General features: G+C 39.5%; 1 protein-coding gene across 2 annotated transcripts in view; it reads right to left on the bottom strand.

Annotated features, from left to right (window-relative positions):
• The window catches only part of GABRG2 (gamma-aminobutyric acid type A receptor subunit gamma2), a 95,456-nt gene that overhangs the window by 9,531 nt on the left and 66,299 nt on the right, over nucleotides 1-19,626 (bottom strand). For both annotated transcript variants that reach the window (XM_074960643.1, XM_074960644.1), the window contains exon 7: nucleotides 1,846-1,998. In XM_074960643.1, the coding sequence (XP_074816744.1) occupies nucleotides 1,846-1,998 (153 nt within the window). The remainder of the gene's footprint in view (nucleotides 1-1,845; nucleotides 1,999-19,626) is intronic.

Raw genomic sequence — 19,626 nt, 5'->3', positions numbered from 1 at the left:
ACCCAAACTTGGGGCTTTAGAAGTTTGCCCATCACTAGTATAAAATCATGTGATAAAAACTGCCATGAAATATTCCAGGTACATTTCAGAAATGCACATATTCACATGCCTGCCTTCAAAGGTGATATGTTCCATTCTGTACGTGAAGTAAACCCCAGGGATGAAGTTCATCCCTGAGGGAAACTTACAAAGCATAGACAGACTGCTGGAAGTACACCGAACCCTGCTGAAATCAATGGAGCAGGCTGGCTGTGCATTGTAAATTGCAGGATCACAGCCTTAAAGTTTAATTTAAGACCTTAAAATAGGTCTTATATGGTGTGTAGGCCTTGTGTGTGCCTTCTGCAGAGGGCTGTCTGAAGATGGGTGACGTTCAGAGACAATAACTTTGACAACAGCTGAATATTTTTTGTGGGAGCAGGGGGGCCAGGAGAGGTCACATAAGCAAACAGTCAGGTATTAAAACACATAATCATACAGAAGTAAGTATGGAATTAAAATACAAACAACTGAGATACCAAAACATGGTGAACAATAACTCTTTAGATACAGACAAAAACAAACCTTATAACTAACATCAACTTCTTAATAGAGGTAAAAGAACAGCTGATTTTTGGTGCTTTTGAGACATACATATGAGATTTGGTAAAAAGAAAGAATGTCCAGATAGCAAGATAATAAAAATAGGTTTATCCTTTAGGGCAATAAATTTCTCTCATGCATGTATGGCCTTTACTGAACCAGATGTTCATACAAGGAAACTGGGGGTTAGGCTATTGTGCAGTTATCAAACGAAAAAGGATGGAATCCATTTTTCTAGAGGGAACGTCACATCTTTTTGCAATAATCCATTGTTTCTGCTACCATTCTTATTAAGGAGGGTAAATATCCATTTTCTTCATGAATACACATGCACTACAATGGCCAGTACAGATGTGACAGGGGAGATCTCGCAGCACCCTGATGAGACACCTCAGCAGAGAAAGCTCAGGTCTTTACACATGATACATACACCTCTGCCATGCATGTACCTTTGTTCACCTTTGTTCATGGTATTACATGGATAACTGGCCAGATTAACTCTTCCTTGGCATTGACTATATTGACAGCATTGGATGTTTTTGTGTAAAAGCCAAGCTGCTCAAATATCAGAAAAATGTTCCCCAACATTGTTATGGCAAAAAAAAGGATGAATTTCCAACTAGCTCTTCAAAATATGCAAGATCTTGAGTATAAAATGGAATCCAGGTGCTCTTGAAACTCACTGCTGTGCAGGCTTCCATTGCAATTATTTGAAGTATGCAGTCCCTTTGCAGGACCCAATATAGTAAAAGGGGAAAGGGGAAGAGATGCAAATGTTGCTTGACTCACATTATATCTTGACAAGAGACATACATTCCAGTTGCCATCTAAGGCCTGGTCTACACTGGGGAGGGGGGAAATTGATCTAAGTTACGCAACTTCAGCTACATGAATAACATAGCTGAAGTCGACGTACTTTGATCTACTCACTGCGGTGTCTTCACTGTGGTGAGTCGACTGCTGATGCTCTCCTATCGACTCCGCCTGTGCCTCTTGCTCCAGTGGAGTACCAGAGTTGACAGGAGAGCGCTCGGCAGTCGATTTATTGTGTCTAGACTAGACGCGATAAATCGACCCCCGCTGGATTGATCGCTGCCCGCAAATCCAGCGGGTAGTATAGACAAGCCCTAAGTGACAAATGCAATTCTTTCACATGTGATGCACAGAGAACTATACTAGACTTGCAGCCAGATGCTCCCCTATACTGGAGCTCTGCTAGATACATAAATCATATCGTAAATGCTGGAAGACACAGCAACTCACCCAGAGATGTTCTGGCTGGAACTGCATCCTTGTTAATCCAGAAGGAGACCCAGGATAGCACTACAATGAGTGTGCAGGGGATATAGGTCTGAATAGTGAAATAACCCATTCTTCTGCTCAAGTCAAAGTAAACTGACATGACTACGTAGTCCCCTGTAAAACAAAGATATACATAGAATAGCATTTAAAAACCCTTTAGATTTACCATCTGTTACCTAGGTATATACATAGTGAGTTGTGTTCACCATGTTTGGATAGGTGTTCTAGAAACAGGTACACACACACATTCTGTAGAGCTGTGAGTTTGGTTTCCTGCTGTTCTTTATTAACTGAACCCTGTTCGCTTCTGGGGTATGGAAGGAAACATCCCCCATGACCCCACATGTATGATGAACTCCAACCTTCAAGAGGAACAACCATCTACACAGTAAAAGGTGCTCCCTCCCCTACCGTTTTATTCCCCTCAACCTACTCTCCTTTCAGCTGGATTTATAGACCAATCTGCAATCTGCTTCATGTATCCTAGCACATGTCTCAGTAGTGGTCCAGCATGTCTCCAATCACTGTATTCCAATGAGCCAAGTGTTTGTGCTCTCAATTGTGCTTTAGAGTGCTTTTCACACCTATACTGGTGCAAAAAATTTGGCGGGAGAAGATGGCCCGGGGCCCAACAAAGGCTCCTTCCAATTTGTGGAATCTATGTAAAGAGAAGCCCAGGACTAGAATAGCGGGGAGGATTGTTAATCTATATTGAGGTACATTTGCAGAGCTGTAGGAGGGAAGGTCAACCAAAACTTACTCTTGCTCAATGTAGTTTGTTGTTCATTTTGAATACTAAATTTACAGGCATATTAAAATTAAAAACCTGTTCTTAATCTTCACTAGAATAATCCCTAATAAACTCTAAACATGAAAGAGTTTAGAGGTAGCCTTTCCAGGAGCAGTGTTTTTTGCAATAGAAATGTCACCATCCTAGTCATTCCTCACTGCCCATACTAACCAGATTGACTATAACTGTTATTATAGTCTTTATCAACTAAAGCAATAGAAACCTCCTTACTACCATTAGAATACTCACAAATTAATATAACATATATCTGGTATATACTGACGAGTCATGGCTAAATGCTAAGGATCTGTTTTATTACTTTACCCTAATTCTCATATCATTTCATGGACAGGCTAAAGTTAAATATTTAAAACATACATGGTTAAAGAGAGCTATACAATCAAAACCCATACAACTGTAATATTAATTATTCTTATCTCCTGTGAGTCTAATTGGCCACTTTGGGAAAGGTGGTTATTTTTGTCAATTTGAATTTCTGTATTTATTCACTTTAACATATGCTTCTAACAGCCCTGGCATTTCTAAAATTGGCTGTCTCCCTGCCATGCTATGGTAGAGATTACACTATGCATTAGCTGCTGTATTTCAAAGGAAACATCCTTTAAGAGGAAGCTCTTTTCATGTTTAAAGTTATTATTTTTTTAAAATGAGGCTAAAATCAGAAGAGGAATGAGAGGTAAAACAAAGACCAAAAAGTCTGACAAGGAACATATACACAGCACGGGTTCATGATAGAACTAACGGAAAACCAGTTTTCCATGTGCCTAGATAACGCATCAGAATATTAGAGTCCAAAGATACATATCCAAGGACATACATAGATCATAGATCCTATGAATGTTGAAAATTGTATTATATTATATAAAATTACAGTCCACTGCATGGTTTCTTGTTTCTTTCTTTGAAATTGCTGGTCTTGAGCCAGTATGTTGGAATGGATGGACTGGTATGTCACTAATTATTAACCCCACATTTTATCCTAGTTTAGGACTGATCTCTTTTGGCCCAGAGCTCCAGAAGCTGCAGCACTCTCAGCTCCAAGCACTTTTTACTCTTAAGCATAGGAAATGGCATGGCTAACTCATGCAAACACCTTTTTTTTGTAGACCTTCTAGGACAAAATCTAGACCTCAAAATCCATCCTGACAAGATGGGCACATTAACTTCACCTACCCAGGTAGCAGAACTGCTGTGAAGTCCCTGTGCAAAGCATATTCAATAGGACTTTATGCAACATGCCCCCGACTCCCACCCCTTACCCCAACTTACTGGGTGGGGGAGGGAGGAATGACAGGAGAATATACAGTTACCTATATTTCCCCAGCTTGCCCAGGTCCTACCCTGTGTGGTGAGAACCCCCCTATACAGCCATCCACATCCAGTCTTCTATTGTGGTACTACTATCTGGGAGCTAGAAGGATGGGGCTTTGTTTGCCCCTTAAGGCAAATATCAATTATTACTTTATTATTATTTTATAATAGTGCATTTAATTGACACATTTTCTTATTTCTTTAATAAAAAAAATAAAATTATGTCATCCCTCCATCCTCCTCTCCCACCACCACAAAAAGTATATAAGGAAACTCAAGAAGTTAATAAACTAGTAGAGGTCTTAACCCACTGAGCACCATTCAAACATCAATCTGATGTCAACAGCTCCTCTCCATGAACAATTTATTTCTAGGGAAACGTGAGTTCACCTTCATCTGGCACTTGCTATACACACTGGGGACTCTCCAGGGGCTAATGTTTTGTATTTAATTTATCAAGAGTTTTTGGTGCTTTTTCTGCTGCTGGATTCCTGAACTGGAAATGTTGGTAAATGACACATTTCAGTCAACATGTTCCCTTGAATCAGACACTGATCTAAGTTTTTAGATTTTGTTCTCCCTTCACAAACAGCTTTTTCTCTTTCCTGCACTAAGGATCTTGATTAGGGTCCCTGAATGCATCAGCTTGTGGCAACATCTGCATAGTTCCCAGGTCTTACTGCCAAGTTCTGGGTGAGGTTGGGGGAAAAAAATCCTTAAAGGCCGAAGCAGCTGCACTCATAATGGTAAAATGCGAGCTAAAGTCAATGAGAATTCTACCTGAAGAAGGGCTGCCAGACTACAGCTCCAATGGTAAAGAGTGTTTATATCCGTGCAGCTGCTTTGAGGTGTTTGTGGGGAGTTGATGATGAAGGACTTTCTACCACCCAGGGCACTAGCTTGGCATTCAGGAAAGCTGGGTTCAATTTCCAGCTCAGTTACAAATTTCTTGTAGAAAATGCTGGCCCTGTTGAAGTCAAGATTTGCCATTGGCTTCAATAGGGCCAGGATTCCACCCCATTAAGTGAAACCCATTTATTCTAATCTATCTTGCCTCTGTTGTCTATTTGTAAAATGAGGATAATACTTCTCTACCTCACAGTGGTGCTATGAGGATGAAATCCATTAATGATCACACACTACAGTGGGTGGTGATGGTTTATATAAGTAGCTAGTTAGGGAGACCCTCTGCTGTATATTTATATAGGACCAAGCTTTGTGACATATAGACAACAAAGCATTCTTTACACTGTAAAGATATCAGTAGTATCAAGGATCACTTTTTAATAGCAGCCACTGTGACCCCACACTGCTAAAGCCCTCGGTTTGAGATGATAGGCTTGTTTCTCCTCTCACACCATTTTCACACTAATATATCACTCTATTGACTGCTCTGGAGTTATTCTTTATTTCCACATGTGTAAAAGTGTGAGAGGAGGACAATGCAAGGTATCTTCGCGATAAAAAATAATGTCAACACTTCATCCAAAGTGCCACCTGACTGCCAGCCCAGTATTCTACTCCATATATAATTCCGTAAATTAAATATATATTTGCCTATTTTATCTTGAACAAGGAGTGACATTGTACATACTGATAAAGAGAGCCCAAACTGTGCAAACATATACATTGCAACTAAAATATTTCTCAGTGAAAACTCTGGGATAACTGGTCCCATAGCATGAGAAAGAAAATAACTGTTCACTTCAAGAATGTTCACTTCAACTGTCCACTTATATTTATAAGCAGCTTCTTGAGTGATATTTATTGGTAGTTGTTAAAAGCCAGGATGCAGTCATTTGGGATATTGCTAACACAACAATATTTGCACCCATGTATGAACACTCGACAACATATCTTATAAACATACCAAATGCTAATTCACTTCAATTATTTTAATAAGTAGCTCTCATATTTTGCGCAATAAAATTATGCTTGCCTTTTGTTCAACCCTAGATCCAAAGTGCAGGCTAATTACATACCTGTGCTGAAAGTGTAGTCAAAGGTAACAATAAAATATTCTTTTTATGCAGCTTCTTTCAGAGTACCATATTATTGTGACACTAGAAGGGCCAGTAATTAGCCTTCATCACTGTTAGCTATACATTGTATCCCCATTTCAGAAGAAATTCTTCAAATGCTACCTGCAAACTCCTCTTTCATAATTGTCTCTTTTTCCATCCAGCGTATGTTTGGCTTTATTTTTAGATTTCTAAAATACACCTGGAAGATTCTGTCTGAGCACAGGTGTATGACATGAAAAATAATTGTGCAACTTGCAGATATTCCAGCTATCCAGATTTCTAATGTTTCTCTCCCCACACTCCTTTTACTTGAAACTGAAACCAAAGGAAAAAATAAACATGATTTAAACTTTTTAAATGTATGTTTGTTATGGAAACATGGAGACATAGTCAGGAATAACATTTTATTTCAAATTAATAGGAACAAAAGAATGAATGAATGTGTGGAGAATCCCATCTTTTTCAATTAGTATGGGCTATAAATGCTAAAAGTTAATCACTAGGAAATATTTCTGCAAGAATACATGTTTTTGACCACAGGAGGGCACTGTCACCTCAGAAAGGAAACAGGCAAAGACCATAAATCTGTCAATGGAAAACAGAATCTTAAAGTTATCAGTGACTACTCCTTAAAATGATTTGCATAAACACAGCAATGGCATGACACATTCTGTAAGTATATTGACACGGATGCTCCTCCAAAAGAATGTACTACAGCTCTAAGACAACCCAAATCCTATGTGATAGAAATGTTACTAAAGTAATGATGCTCAAATAAATTGGTTAGTCTCTAAGGTGCCACAAGTACTCCTTTTCTTTTTGCGAATACAGACTAACATGGCTGCTACTCTGAAACCTATCATAATATCAGTAACTGAATATAAACTCCATGCAAATTGTAAATGGGAATATTGTTGTCCTGTGGTGGCAGACCTTACCTTCATTTTCTCCATAAATAACTAAGTTAATGGGCAATAGGTCCATCAATAGTTATTAGCCAAGATGAACAGGGACATAATCCCATACTCCAGTTGTCCCTAAACTTCCAACTGCCAGAAGCAGGGAACTGATCACTCAGAATTGCCCTGTTCTGTTCATTCCCTCTGAAGCATCTGGCACTGGCCACTGTCAGAAGACAGGATTCTGGGCTAGATGGACAATTGATCTGACCCAGTATGGCCATTCTTATGATCTTAATAGATACATTCTTGATCTGTCTCTTTTATTGTTACCACTACCAAAAAAGTCTACCTCCAGCATACAAAGATTCCATTTCATACAGGGTTTAAAGAATTAACTGATTAGGCAAATTCCTAGAGTTTAATGGAAAAGGCATATTTTGTTATTTTTAGGATATATTATATGAAAATACCATCATTATCTGAAGGGTTGGCTTTCATGAATATAGCCTTTCAATTAGAAGTGATAGTTATACTACCTTAATCAAAGCAATCCTGGACGTCACTCTGAATAAAACTTTTAGCCAAGGTAAAGAAACAAGTGTTAAGTGACTACAAAGTTCCCTTAAGGGTGAGCTTGGAACACAATTTAAAAGGCTGTGGAGCCCCAATCGTGGAGCCCATTGTGCTAGGTGCTGTACAAACACCAAACAAAAAGAGAGCTCCTGCCCCCAGGAGCTTACAAGGTAAGTAAAAGATGTGCGTAGAGTTCAGTAGGTGGAGAAATTAGAGTGTAAACTCTTTGGGACATGGATCCTCCATTTTTCTCAGTGTTGGTGCAGTGCCTTATGTTATCAGACTGGGGTTTTCAAAGGCACTGAAGGGAGTTAGCTGCCCAAATCCCATTGAATTCCAATGCGAGTTGGGTGCAAATCTCCCATAGGTTCTTGAAAATCTTATATTAGTGCCATTGTATTGACTGGAAAAGTTTGGTGCCATTGTGATATAAATATTCAATATTAGAACTGACAATTATTGGGAAAGATTGTTGAGGGAATGCAAATTCCCCCCTTACTCTATGGAGTCAGTATGCCAGACTGCCACTTCCAACTCATTGGGGAGTAGAAGGATCATCACAGCTGCTACAATTTCCCTTCTCACAGGAGCAGATGGGGTGGGGGTGCAGCCTTGATTCCACCATCCCAACAGACCTTGAAGCATAACTACACTGGTGCATGGGGGACTGTCTGCTGTGCTAGATGCAGGTTCAGTGCAGTCTGTACCTTCTCTAGAGCACTAAGAAGACTGGGAGGGAAGCTGTGCCTCCTTAAGTCATAATATCCACTCTCTCCCAAGCTGTTCCAGGGTCAATGCAACAATGTGCTGCCCCTTGTTACGGGCTAGATTGCAAAGTGCCAGTCTAACCCATTATTACTAATGACATAAATCTGGTAAGATCTGATGTATCTGCCCTGATGTTTCTTCACTTCATCATTAATTATTACATTTTTTTAAAAAAATTGAAAACCAGAGACTCTCCTACTTATTTCCCAAGACCTATATATGGTTTTTTTGCAGGAGTTTGCTATATTTATGGGGAAGCTGGTGGGAACTCCATAGTTAAGGTACTACTGAAAAATGCAGTTAAAGAGACATGGTGGTTTTGCAAGAAAAATAAAATAGTTATTTTCCAAACTCATACAATTTACGAAAGGAATGAAGATTTAATATCTGTGAAAAATGTAAACGATTCCACTGAATAAGTTAAAGTTTAGAAGCTGTTCAAAATGACCCATTTCTGATTTTTATAAGTTTTATAAAGTTCTTAGTTTAATACCTTTAAAGAGGTGAAATGTCAAATTTACCATGTGAAGAGATATTGATAGTATCTTGTCTAATGAAGCATGGTTTTGTTTGCATTTTTCACCATAACTTTTTTCATTTCTGTCAAAGCATTTGATGATAAATGCACAGGATGATGGATGGATGGATGGATGGATGGGACAATGAAGCTACAGTGAAGGTGATATATAATGCATTTAACCAGGGCCACTGCCAGGATTTAAAGAGCCCAGGAAAAAGAACCCACCAGCTGTTCCATCTGCACCCCACCACCAAGTGGCAGGCCCTACCATCAACCTTATAGCCCCATCCTACCCTTACTTTTGTTTCTGTCCCTCACAATAATTTTAATTCTGCCCCTCAGTCAAAAATGACTATTTTACTTACTAGTTCCAGGCTTCACTGTATTTGTTCATTCATTCATTTTTCAACCACATAAGAACTAAACAGCTTAAAAAAGAATTAAAACATTCATCTGATGAAAAAAAAATAACATTCCCTTTCCTTACAGTTGTACTGCTGCCAAGCTTCAATAAAAGACCAAACAGATTTCTGTTTTTGGAGAACATTAATATCTTGGGGGGTGGAAATCTGCTGCAGCACTGAAGATAGTTGCTTAAAACAAAATAAAATCCCTCAGAACCTCTGAAATCCTACAACCGAATGTTCAGTATTTGGTGTGTCTGTCTGTTATGTAAGGGACAAGGCAACCCGTGATTATCATTGATGCTGCATGGCATCTGTACTGAGTGAGTTCCATCCCTGTCCATTTCAAAGCCATGATTATAGTTTGATTATGTAATGAAGTAAAACAACATTAAGGTTTGCAGTATAGTCCATTTATAGAAGATTATCTCTGGGATTCAGCTATCCACAAGCCTGGTTTTCAATTTACATTCCAAAAGATGAATGAATCCTAATTACCTTCTACAACATGAAGAGAGAGATAGGCGGGGGGGGGGGGGGGTGTTTTAAAACAAATTCTCTGTGTGTGTGTGTCTGACAACAAACACATTCTGATCATGGGGAAAAAAACTGGTTTGTGGCTGTGTGTGTAATGACAACCCCAGCAGACAAAACTACTGCAAAATGAGAAGAATCATATGGCTATCCAAAGAAATGAGATAACTGTACTGCTGGCTACCAGTCTGACAATTCATGGAGTTTGTTCAGTCCTTGTCCACTCATTTCATCTTGGATTTTTACATCTGATTTCATTTCACAGATGGTGTTCCAATGCCATTTAGTTTCTAATTATAGGAGGGACCACTGTAATGATGCCAGACTGTAGCTAAAATGTCCATCAGTTTCATTAGTGGAACTCTCCCTTCTCCACTTTGAATCTATGGGAACAAAACGCAACCATAAGAATTCACTGTGGCCTGAAAATGTTGGCATGTGTGGGGGTTCTCATTGTGGGTTGTGTGCATGTGTGTGTTTTAAATAGTCCATATTTGAACACTAAAAGTTTGAAGAAATCTTGACGGTGGGTGGCTTTGTATAGTCCAAACTATTTTCAAATGCAATTCTGTGAGTACTTTTTCCTCCCTGTTTGGGACGTAATTAAAAACAAACTAACTCTTTTATTTTGAAAAGCAGCAAAGCAACTGAGCTGGCATTAGCAAGCACTTTCCAGCAAAAACAGGAGGATTTTTCATGTGCAGGATTAATGTGCATGTGTGGCAGTGGCATTGATGTAATAGATTGTAACCACTCTAAAAGAACGATTCTGTGTAAATAATCTGCAAATTAAAGAACCTTCTGCTTGCTCTGCCTTCCCCCTTCCCACTAAGCTTCAACGTAGGATGAGAGCTCTGTGTTTCACCTCTGAGCTGTTCAGATTGGTTAGAGTATTTCTTTTCTCAATAACTTCTGGGACCCAGAGTGATAAATTAAATAATGAAGCAAATAGCTTAGCAAATTTAAAACAAATGCACTTGTATAAATGCACTAACATCTGCAGTTACAGCAGCTAGAATAAAAATAATATGGACAGATTTTCAAAACAGCTCAGCATGTAAAGTGTGGAGTTCTTTTGCAAATCTGGCCAGACATGTCACATTGGGTCCTCAGCACTTTTGAAAAACTGGCCCCTATTTAGATGCCTAAATGAAAGCTGTGCTCTGTAAACCTGGCCTGAGGGTGGGTGCTAAACACTTGAAAATCTGGCCTTGATTTATTTTTGACGTTTGGACCAAAAGAGTTATCACTGTAAGTGTGAACGCTCCAAGAGATAACGCAATTGTGAATGCGTGTAAGGAAGAAATATTCTCCGATGATATAATCTTGCATAGTTAGAAGCTCTGAGGTGGAGTTCCAACCTTGCTGCTGTTACAGGGAGGTGACGTGGCTGGATGGATTATTGTGATGGTCCTGTATGGATGTTTCAATGTTTATGAATTTATTTACTGTCCTTGGTGGTTTAGATTAGATAATATGCTAGGATTATGGAACTGCATGGGATGGAATTTGTAAAGATGTTATTAATTTTGTCATGATAAAAACATAACTGTTTTTTTGATAGATAGTGACAAGGAAAGAAATAACCTAAAATCGTGGATTTTTTAAAAAATTGGTTGGGAGGGTGGTGGATGAAGCCAAATTATTAAGAGATGGTATTATGGGGGAAGTTTTGCATTTATGGATTTCCTAGACAAGAATGTATTTTCAGGAAATATTTGAATGACAAGAGGGAGGGAGTCCACTGTGCTAAGGGTATGGAGATTATTCTGAGTATAGCAGGATGCTTCGAAGAAGGCATGCAGGTAGGAGTGGAACAAACAGAGCAGGAGAAGACTTGGTACTTCCACAGAGGAAGGGGTCCAGTTGTGTCTAGTTCTTGCATCTGAGAATGGCAAATGGGGAGGCTTCTTAAACATAAATTTCCCCATGCACATCCTTCCTCACTCTTGCCCAAAACCTCAGGAGACGGTGCTGTAAAATAAATATAATGCTGATCTCCGCAATAGGAGAAATCAAATTCGCTTCTGCTCCAACTAACAAACCACTTGCATCTAGTGTCAGCAAAGCTCCCAAAAACCAGCATTACTGTTGAATGAACAGAATTTTGTGCATGCCATGAGCACAGATGTGACCATTGGTGAGTGGTATAGTTCATATAACATTGCCTCGCGGATTCTCTTTAAAATCTTTGTGGATTGTCTGTGATATGGCAAAGGTCAGTCTGAAATTCCCCTGAAAGCCTTTCATTCTGGGAGAGGAGAGAAATTCAAGGGTACTGGGTATTAATTTTTCATTTTTATATTTCTAGTTATTTTCAGAGCCAAGAAACAGCATTATATAAACCCCCCACTGCCGTAATAAAACTGGATTTTTTTTCCTGTTTTTCCCTCAGCAGGGTGGAGTACATGAAATGCAGGGAAGTCAAGTTCTATAGGGAGGCTACAGATTTTACATATTCATTCTGTCTGAAGCCTTAGCAGGAAGTACTGCTAGAACACCAGCATCATGCTACCACAGAGTGCACACAGAAATCACTCGAATGATGGTCTTATAAACAAATAGCCAGAAAGATTCTGGGATGCAAGGAGGAAGATAAGATGCTTTATTGCTTGAGTGCCTGCATTTTTTAAAAAACAACCTCAATTTCATTTATTTTTGGCTTCCTTTAAATATTTTAAAAGATTGCATCAGTGTTTCACTGGAATTTTTGTTTTAAACCCCCAGGAAACCAATCTAAGCTACCAAGAAAAGACTAAAACTCACCCGGGTATGAGATCCTGGAGGGCAAAACATCAAGGAGCAAAAGTATTTCAGATCAAAACCAACTTTCTCCAAGGCTGAGCATGATCAGCTCCTAACTGTCAGGCACTTCAGAGAGCCAGGACAGATCAGTGATAAAAGGAGATGAATTTTAGCACAAGTACAAGAACCAAACAAAGCTAGAGGGAGTGAAAAGTGGATTGGTTTCTTGCGGGGGGGGGAAAGGGAGAAATGCAGGACAAATACCGCAAGGAGGCAGTGTGCACTAATGAATAGGGCTCTGGACCAGAGTTCAAGAGTGCTGAGTGCTAATCCCATCTCTGCCACTGACCAGCTCTGTGACGTTGAGCAAGTCACTTCATTACTCTGTTCCTTCACTGGCCCCATTGTTACTTCAGAATATAAGCTCTTTGGAGGAATGAGTATCTCTATTATGTGCTTGTACAGTGCCTGGTAGATTGGGGCCCTAAATTAGATGGTATTTTTCACTGAAAAAAGTTTCAGCTGCAAAATTTTGCCCAGCTCTCATGAGGAGATTGTTTTCCTGGCTGCCAGGACTAAGGGCAAGGGCGGAGGCTGTCTGTACTTTCTGCATTTGCTTTTGTGTCAGCGTTCTAGGGAAATACTCATTAATGAATTACATCCATTAGTGGTATGTGCTGAAGAATTGTGAAGCACCCACTAGGACATCTTTTAAGTGTGTAGATTAGTCTTCATTAGACATAGAAATAAGCTCCCATGAGGGAAAGAAAGATAACAAATCACAGTCTAAACAGCTTAGAGGCCAGTAGTTTTGTCTGTCAGAACTTTCCTCAGCACAGTTATGTCTAACAACTAAGGTACAGATGCAAGCTCGAATATCAGATGCAACAATCTTTTCCCTGTTCCAGCCAAAACCAGGTATTTTTATTAACCCATGTCTGCATTTTTGTCTATAGAGTCTCACTTGAGCATGCGGAACAAAGGTGTCAGATAAGCATGATAAAGATGCAGTCACTAAAAAGAAATTGGCCACAGTGATTTTTGTGGATCCTCATCTCCTGGGCATTGCATGTCTTTGTAACAGAAAGACATGGTGGAAGGGTCAGGGAGAAAGGAATGATAATACTTCTACTTCCCTCTCAATGATTTAGTGGTTTTCTGGGTAATATCAGAGACCACAAGACTGAAGGAGTGAGCAAAGCAATCAATAATATAGTGGCCTTCAGAACCATTATGTAAGAACTACAGGGCTTGAACCTGGGAGGTTGTGGGCCACTGACACCTCTGCATCACCTAGGCTTAGGCTAGGCTCCCACAGGTGGACCCTGTGAGGCTGGGCTCAGCAGGAAGTAGCACCTAACAGGACCTGAGTGGCAGCCCCTCACAGCCTACTGATTGGCCGATACCAGTACTTAAACCAGGAAGCCATGAAGTAGAGCTGTCTGAGCAACAACACAGACTGCCTGCCTGTCTCTGCTCCAGACCATGCTTGTGATGAAGTAATGAAGTGACTAGGCTTTGGCTTTTGACCCTGGTTTGTCCTCAACTTCACTATTTGACGGCTGCCTGTAACCTGGCACCTGACTCCAATCTATTGACAACCCGATCCTGCCTGCCTCCTGAGGTCTGATCCTTGGTTTGCTCTCTTGCATGTCTCAGACTGTGACCTCCCAGTACCTGACTGGTCTGACTTCTGCTGTGACCACTAGGTATGACCACCCACATCCCAGATGTGACACATTAAGTGACTTCAGCTATTGGACCCATTGTTAGAAACAAGGAAAATAGCCTAAACTTTCCATATTCTAGCCACATACAAAAGGTTGTCCAATATGTACTAGGGAATGTGGACTTTTTCGAGGTGATCATGTTGTGATTTTTTGACCAAAAATTTTACCCTTAGCAACTGTGAAAGTATATGAAAGTTCATAACATGTCACAATAACCTATGACTTTTTGTCTGCCTGAGAATTAACCTTGGAGAATAGGTCAAGTTATTTTCAATAAACTTTTTCAATAAATATTTTCAATAAATTTTCAAATGTTGTGAACAGGTTCAAGAAAGCTAGAGAGAAAAATTGAATTAGTTCAAACAAAAATGGCCTACTGATATAAGTCAAGGACTATGGTGAGAGCATTCTTAGTAAACAAGAAAATGTGGGGATGAAGTTACCTATACCAAGTTTGGCCTTATGGAAATGGATTTACTTGGTGGACAAAATAATGAGGATAAAATATGCCACCCACTTTTAGTCCTTAAAAAGAGACTTTTAAAAATATCGTCTTCTTTCCCCATGTCATCCCCCAACCTGACAGCATTGCAACTCACGTTGACTCTTCTCAGCTTCCTTGACTTCAGGTCAGAAGAAGCAGATCAGGCTAAGGGCTTTTCTTTCAAAGAGGAAGGCCAGCTGGCCTTGCTCTTGTTTAAGGACTTTGTTTTCACCTGTGAGTGATGAACGTCATCACATTATCATGACATCTAGTTCTCAACCCATCAGTAGGAATAGTTAGTTGCCCGCACCGCAGAGACACATAAGATCCTGTATTGTCCTCCCTTCCCATATTTTATTGTTTTCCGCCTTGTTCCATCTTTTCTACTAATCCTATCTCTCATTCCCTTGGCTTTTCATCAAATCCTGAAATCAACTATACTGCATTCATCCAAACCTCCCATGTCTAAAGAAAAAGGATCAAACCAAATTATGTCCTTGACCAGAATGTGAAACAAGGTCCAATCAGCAGGTGTCATAGTAAACTTTCCAAAGCAGCCTAATTACTAACTAGCAGCCCAATGTTCCAAAAACATCAGCAAAAGCTGTATCTCACCCATCTTTTTTATCCTGTCTCACCTTTTGTCTGTCTGTTTCTTAAAAACAGGATAAATGAATGCCCTCCACACATCAGGACTGAGACTAAAATGAACATGCTCATTTTCATCAAAGAAAGGTTATTAATGAAAACAGGAAACTTTAATATTTTAATTCCAAAAGGATAAAAACTTTAACTGGGTCCAAATAAAGCATGTGTTGCATAATCACACAACCACAGTTTCAATATGAATGCTGGTTTTAATTTCCTGGGGTTTTTTTTTCATGTGTGTTCAATCAATCAACTTTCAACTTGAATGAATGTTTGTGTGTGTTGGCCAAATAACCAAGTAAATCCAAGATCTCTGTAAAAATAAATAAACAAACAAAACATAAAACTGTCACTGGTTAATGTTGGACAGTGCAGCCCATGCAGATAGGGCTTGCTTATGTTTATATAGAAATGTGTTGCAATGTAAGTAGGCGCAAAAAATCTATTTCCTAAAAATAGGCTTGACAATAGTTAAATGAGGCCTGGTAAAATTAGTGCAGTAAAGTGAGACAGCTCAGAGGCAAGTTAGAGATATGTTAGGATATAACCCCAGGTCATGTTGTAAACACGTTCTGGTACTAAGTGGTTTTTACAAATGTTTTTGCATTTTCGTAAACATTAACAATTTACCTATCTATGTTAATATAGTTATTGATTACCCCCAATACATTTCATTTTATCATGCAAGTACAAGTTAAGCAAATGGGCATTACAATATAACCATAGAGTGCACTAACTATTTTATATTAAAGGGTTTTTAAAAAAATTATAATTCATTGAGTCATTCACAGTCCTCCAATAAATTAAATTATCTGTAACTGCCCTGGAGGCTCGACCCTTAAAGAATTCAATTTGGTTTTACTCTTCGTTTTTTAAATTACTAATTGGGAACACATACATTGGGAACACATACATCTGATCTTCGTCTATTGCAAGGGAGAAATCAGCAATTAATGGGGCTAGAGCAGTTTCTGTACCATATCCAACTCATAAGTCCATCTGCAAAGGATCAAGGAAATATGAAGGCTCCAGATTACCTTAAAGTCCTCAGTCCTTTGGTTAGAATGTATATGTTCATAGTCCAGAGGTGGAGCAGGAAAGATGCCAGAGCAGGAAAGAGGCAAAATGGAGATGTTTCCAGGCCAGGGCCTTTTGGCTTCTGCCAAGTGCCAAGTAAAGGGAAATCCGTTCTTACTGTGAAAGATGGTGTTTGGAGTCACATGGGCAAGTTACATGTCCATCACCCCACCCATATTCTAGTTAGAACGTTCACAAAAAGTCCATTAAGTGCAGACAGGCATTTTCCAGGGTCCATTGTGAGCTAAGTGTTCCTTAATGGGCTATTCAACTTGACTTGTCCCTTCATGTGCTGGCTAAATACCTTGTGGGCGTCACCACAGGAGCAAACATGTAGTAAACAGCTAATATTCATAACTTCAGATACCAAGATGAATGTACATAATCACAAGTACCAGCTATTTCACCTACATGACTATTCCCAAAATAGATTCTGAAAAAAATCACACCACGTACCTCAGACCCTATGTGCCAGCACCAGGCCCCACTGGAGTTTTGTTATCTGTTATGTAACAACAGAGATGGAGCCAGTGACATGACTCTATTTAGCTTAAAAGAGCAAGGTTAATTTTTAGCTGTTCAGGTGTGACTGCACCTTTAGTCCGTGAGGGCATATTTGCTGGCACACATTCAGGTTAATGGGCTTCGGTGTTCCTTTGCAGTTAACTTTTTAATGTTCATAAATCTGGTATGTGCTGAGGTGGTTTAAAGCATAACACAGGTTTTTAGGTTTGCAAATCTGTGAACCTCTGCCTCTTTGAGATTTTTATTATTGTTATTATTATTATTATTATTTGGTGGTCATGATGTGGGAGGGTATCCTCTCCGCCCTCTGCTCATGAGGTTATGTACGTGTCTTGTAGCATTCTTCTGAACACCAGTTGGAAGGCATTTTTTTTTCAATAAGTGCAGACTGATTCTTTTCTCTCAGAAGGCATGTAATTTTTTCAGGTTCACACTGATTAACACAGAAAACAATTGGGGCTGTTAAACTTTCTTCAAATTCCATAGAAAATTAAGTTCAGCTATATTTTCCAGTACGGTGATGAAATGGGTGTTTGTATACACAAACATCAACATGCTTAACTGCTCACTTTTCCCCAGAACATGTAGTATTTCAGTCTGTTTATATGGAATATGGGGAGTTGGGTGAGGAGCCATTTCAGCATATGTATGACTTATTAAAATACAAATTTTAAGTAGAACTGTATCTAAACTGCATTATGGTATTGTACCCAAGCATTGCATTTCAATGGGAGATTGAACTTCCTTTATAGGAACAGAACAGACTCCTGAAACTCTTACCACAAAAGTGGTCCACAGACATGCAAATAGTAAGAGTTCCAGGAGTCTGTTAGACTAGTGTGGCTGCAAAGAAGAATTCTATGTACACGGGGGACAACACCTGGGGACAACACCTGATACCTGTCAGGCTCCAGAACTGGGCTGACATCAGAATCCAAACATCCTCTGGTCACTGCAAGCAGAGGCATTCCTCTACTGATTTGGACTTGATGTGTTGCAGTATGAATGTTCTGGATAATTCAGACCAATGGGAAGAAACAGAATAAAAACCACTGTTTAAACACCTTCCATCCCCCCCTCTCCCCCTCTCTCCTCTTGAGGACTCCTGACCAATTTAACAGCACAATACATATGCTAACAAACTGAAACAAACGATTTTTGCTGTTAAAGCCATAAAAAGAATGAAAGCCCTCCCTAGCCATGTTCTGCTCCTTTAAGGAGCCATATAAAGCCATATAAAGAATGAATGCCCTCCCTAGCCATGTTCTGCTCCTTTAAGGAGCAGAGCGCAGCCCCAAGTCTTTCTGGTATCCCGTACCCCCTAAAAATCTCTTGTCGGTACTGCGTACTGGAGAGTACCCCCCTACTTGCACTACTGGCCAAATGCAGCTTCTGTCCAAGATTCTCAGTGCTGGTACTACTTATTTCTGGACACTGTCATTATCTCTCCTTTGCCTAGAGCTAGTGTTGTACTCCACAGGGTGGAAGGAATCTTTAATATTTTCAAGAGATGGATGCTGCTGGAGAATGACAATCAGGAAACAGTGCATGGTTTCTGTTTCCAGCTGACACTGGCTATATAAGGTGTCCATGGACCCTATAAGGATGCTTCCAAAGTGAGCTAGGAAAACAAATTGCTGATATTCTGCTTGTCTGCCTCTGATGCCCATTCTAGTGCAAAATTATGCAACATTTTGTACTGGAACCCCAAATCCACCACAGCAAAGTGTCACTGACATAGTCTTGCATACTGGTGAGGAGCTAATGTGGCTCAGTGGCTGGGCGGGGGGATTTGGCATTTGGGAGGCAAGGGCTCTGCTCCCAGGTCACAGTGTGAACCTGATCAAGTCATTTAATCTCTAAAATGGAGATAATGATTCCCACCCACATTGTGTAAAGTGCTTTGGAATTTATGGGTGAAAAGTGATATACAAGTTTTATGCATTTTTATTATTGCAATATTTCTAAATATTTCCTGAATAATAGAACCTCTGTATATAAATATCAACTGAATATAAATATTAAGCTATTTGCCCATCCCTAATATAGCTATCAGGCCAAATCCTCCTCTGGTGTAAAACCATTGCAGGCATTGGCAAAGGATATTGCATGTTTCACACAGTAAAATGTACTATAATCTCATGAAAGTTTGAAAATTCAGTGAAAAAGCTAACAAGCAAAAATCAAGGAACAGGCATGTCAAAATTTGATTGGAACTATTTTGATTGAGGTAGATTTTAAAACAATATTTTCAAAAACCAATTCTAAAATGTACAACTTACCTAAAGGAGGCCTTCTAGGCACTCTTCAAACAAAAAGCAAAAAGACAGTCGCCCTCCCAAAGGCCTTACGAGTAATAGTAGTAGAGGTAGCTTTTGCTCTGTCTCTTTTGTCCATCTAAGCTATGTAAAGTGCTTAAATGTGTACCTGCATCATTCCCATCACTGCAGTATCTGACTGCCTACAGTTAAAGCTGAAATTCAGCTTCCATTATAACTCCATTTTTCAGTTACTCTTAACTCTTTCTTTCAAATAAAACCATTTGGGGCTGAAATGTCCCCTGTTTAGTCTCTGCTCAGAGGTGAATTATTCTGAAAAATGTGAAATGTGTTCAGGCATTGTGTGTGTGTGTGTGAGTGACAGTGTGGCTAGCCCCTTTAAAGGTCAGAGGCCTGCAGATGACAGC

This window comes from Natator depressus, chromosome 8 (assembly GCF_965152275.1).
Source record: "Natator depressus isolate rNatDep1 chromosome 8, rNatDep2.hap1, whole genome shotgun sequence".
NCBI lineage: Eukaryota > Metazoa > Chordata > Testudines > Cheloniidae > Natator > Natator depressus.
The sequence above is the reverse complement of the archived record's forward strand: the minus strand, read 5'-3'. Positions and strand labels throughout refer to the sequence as shown.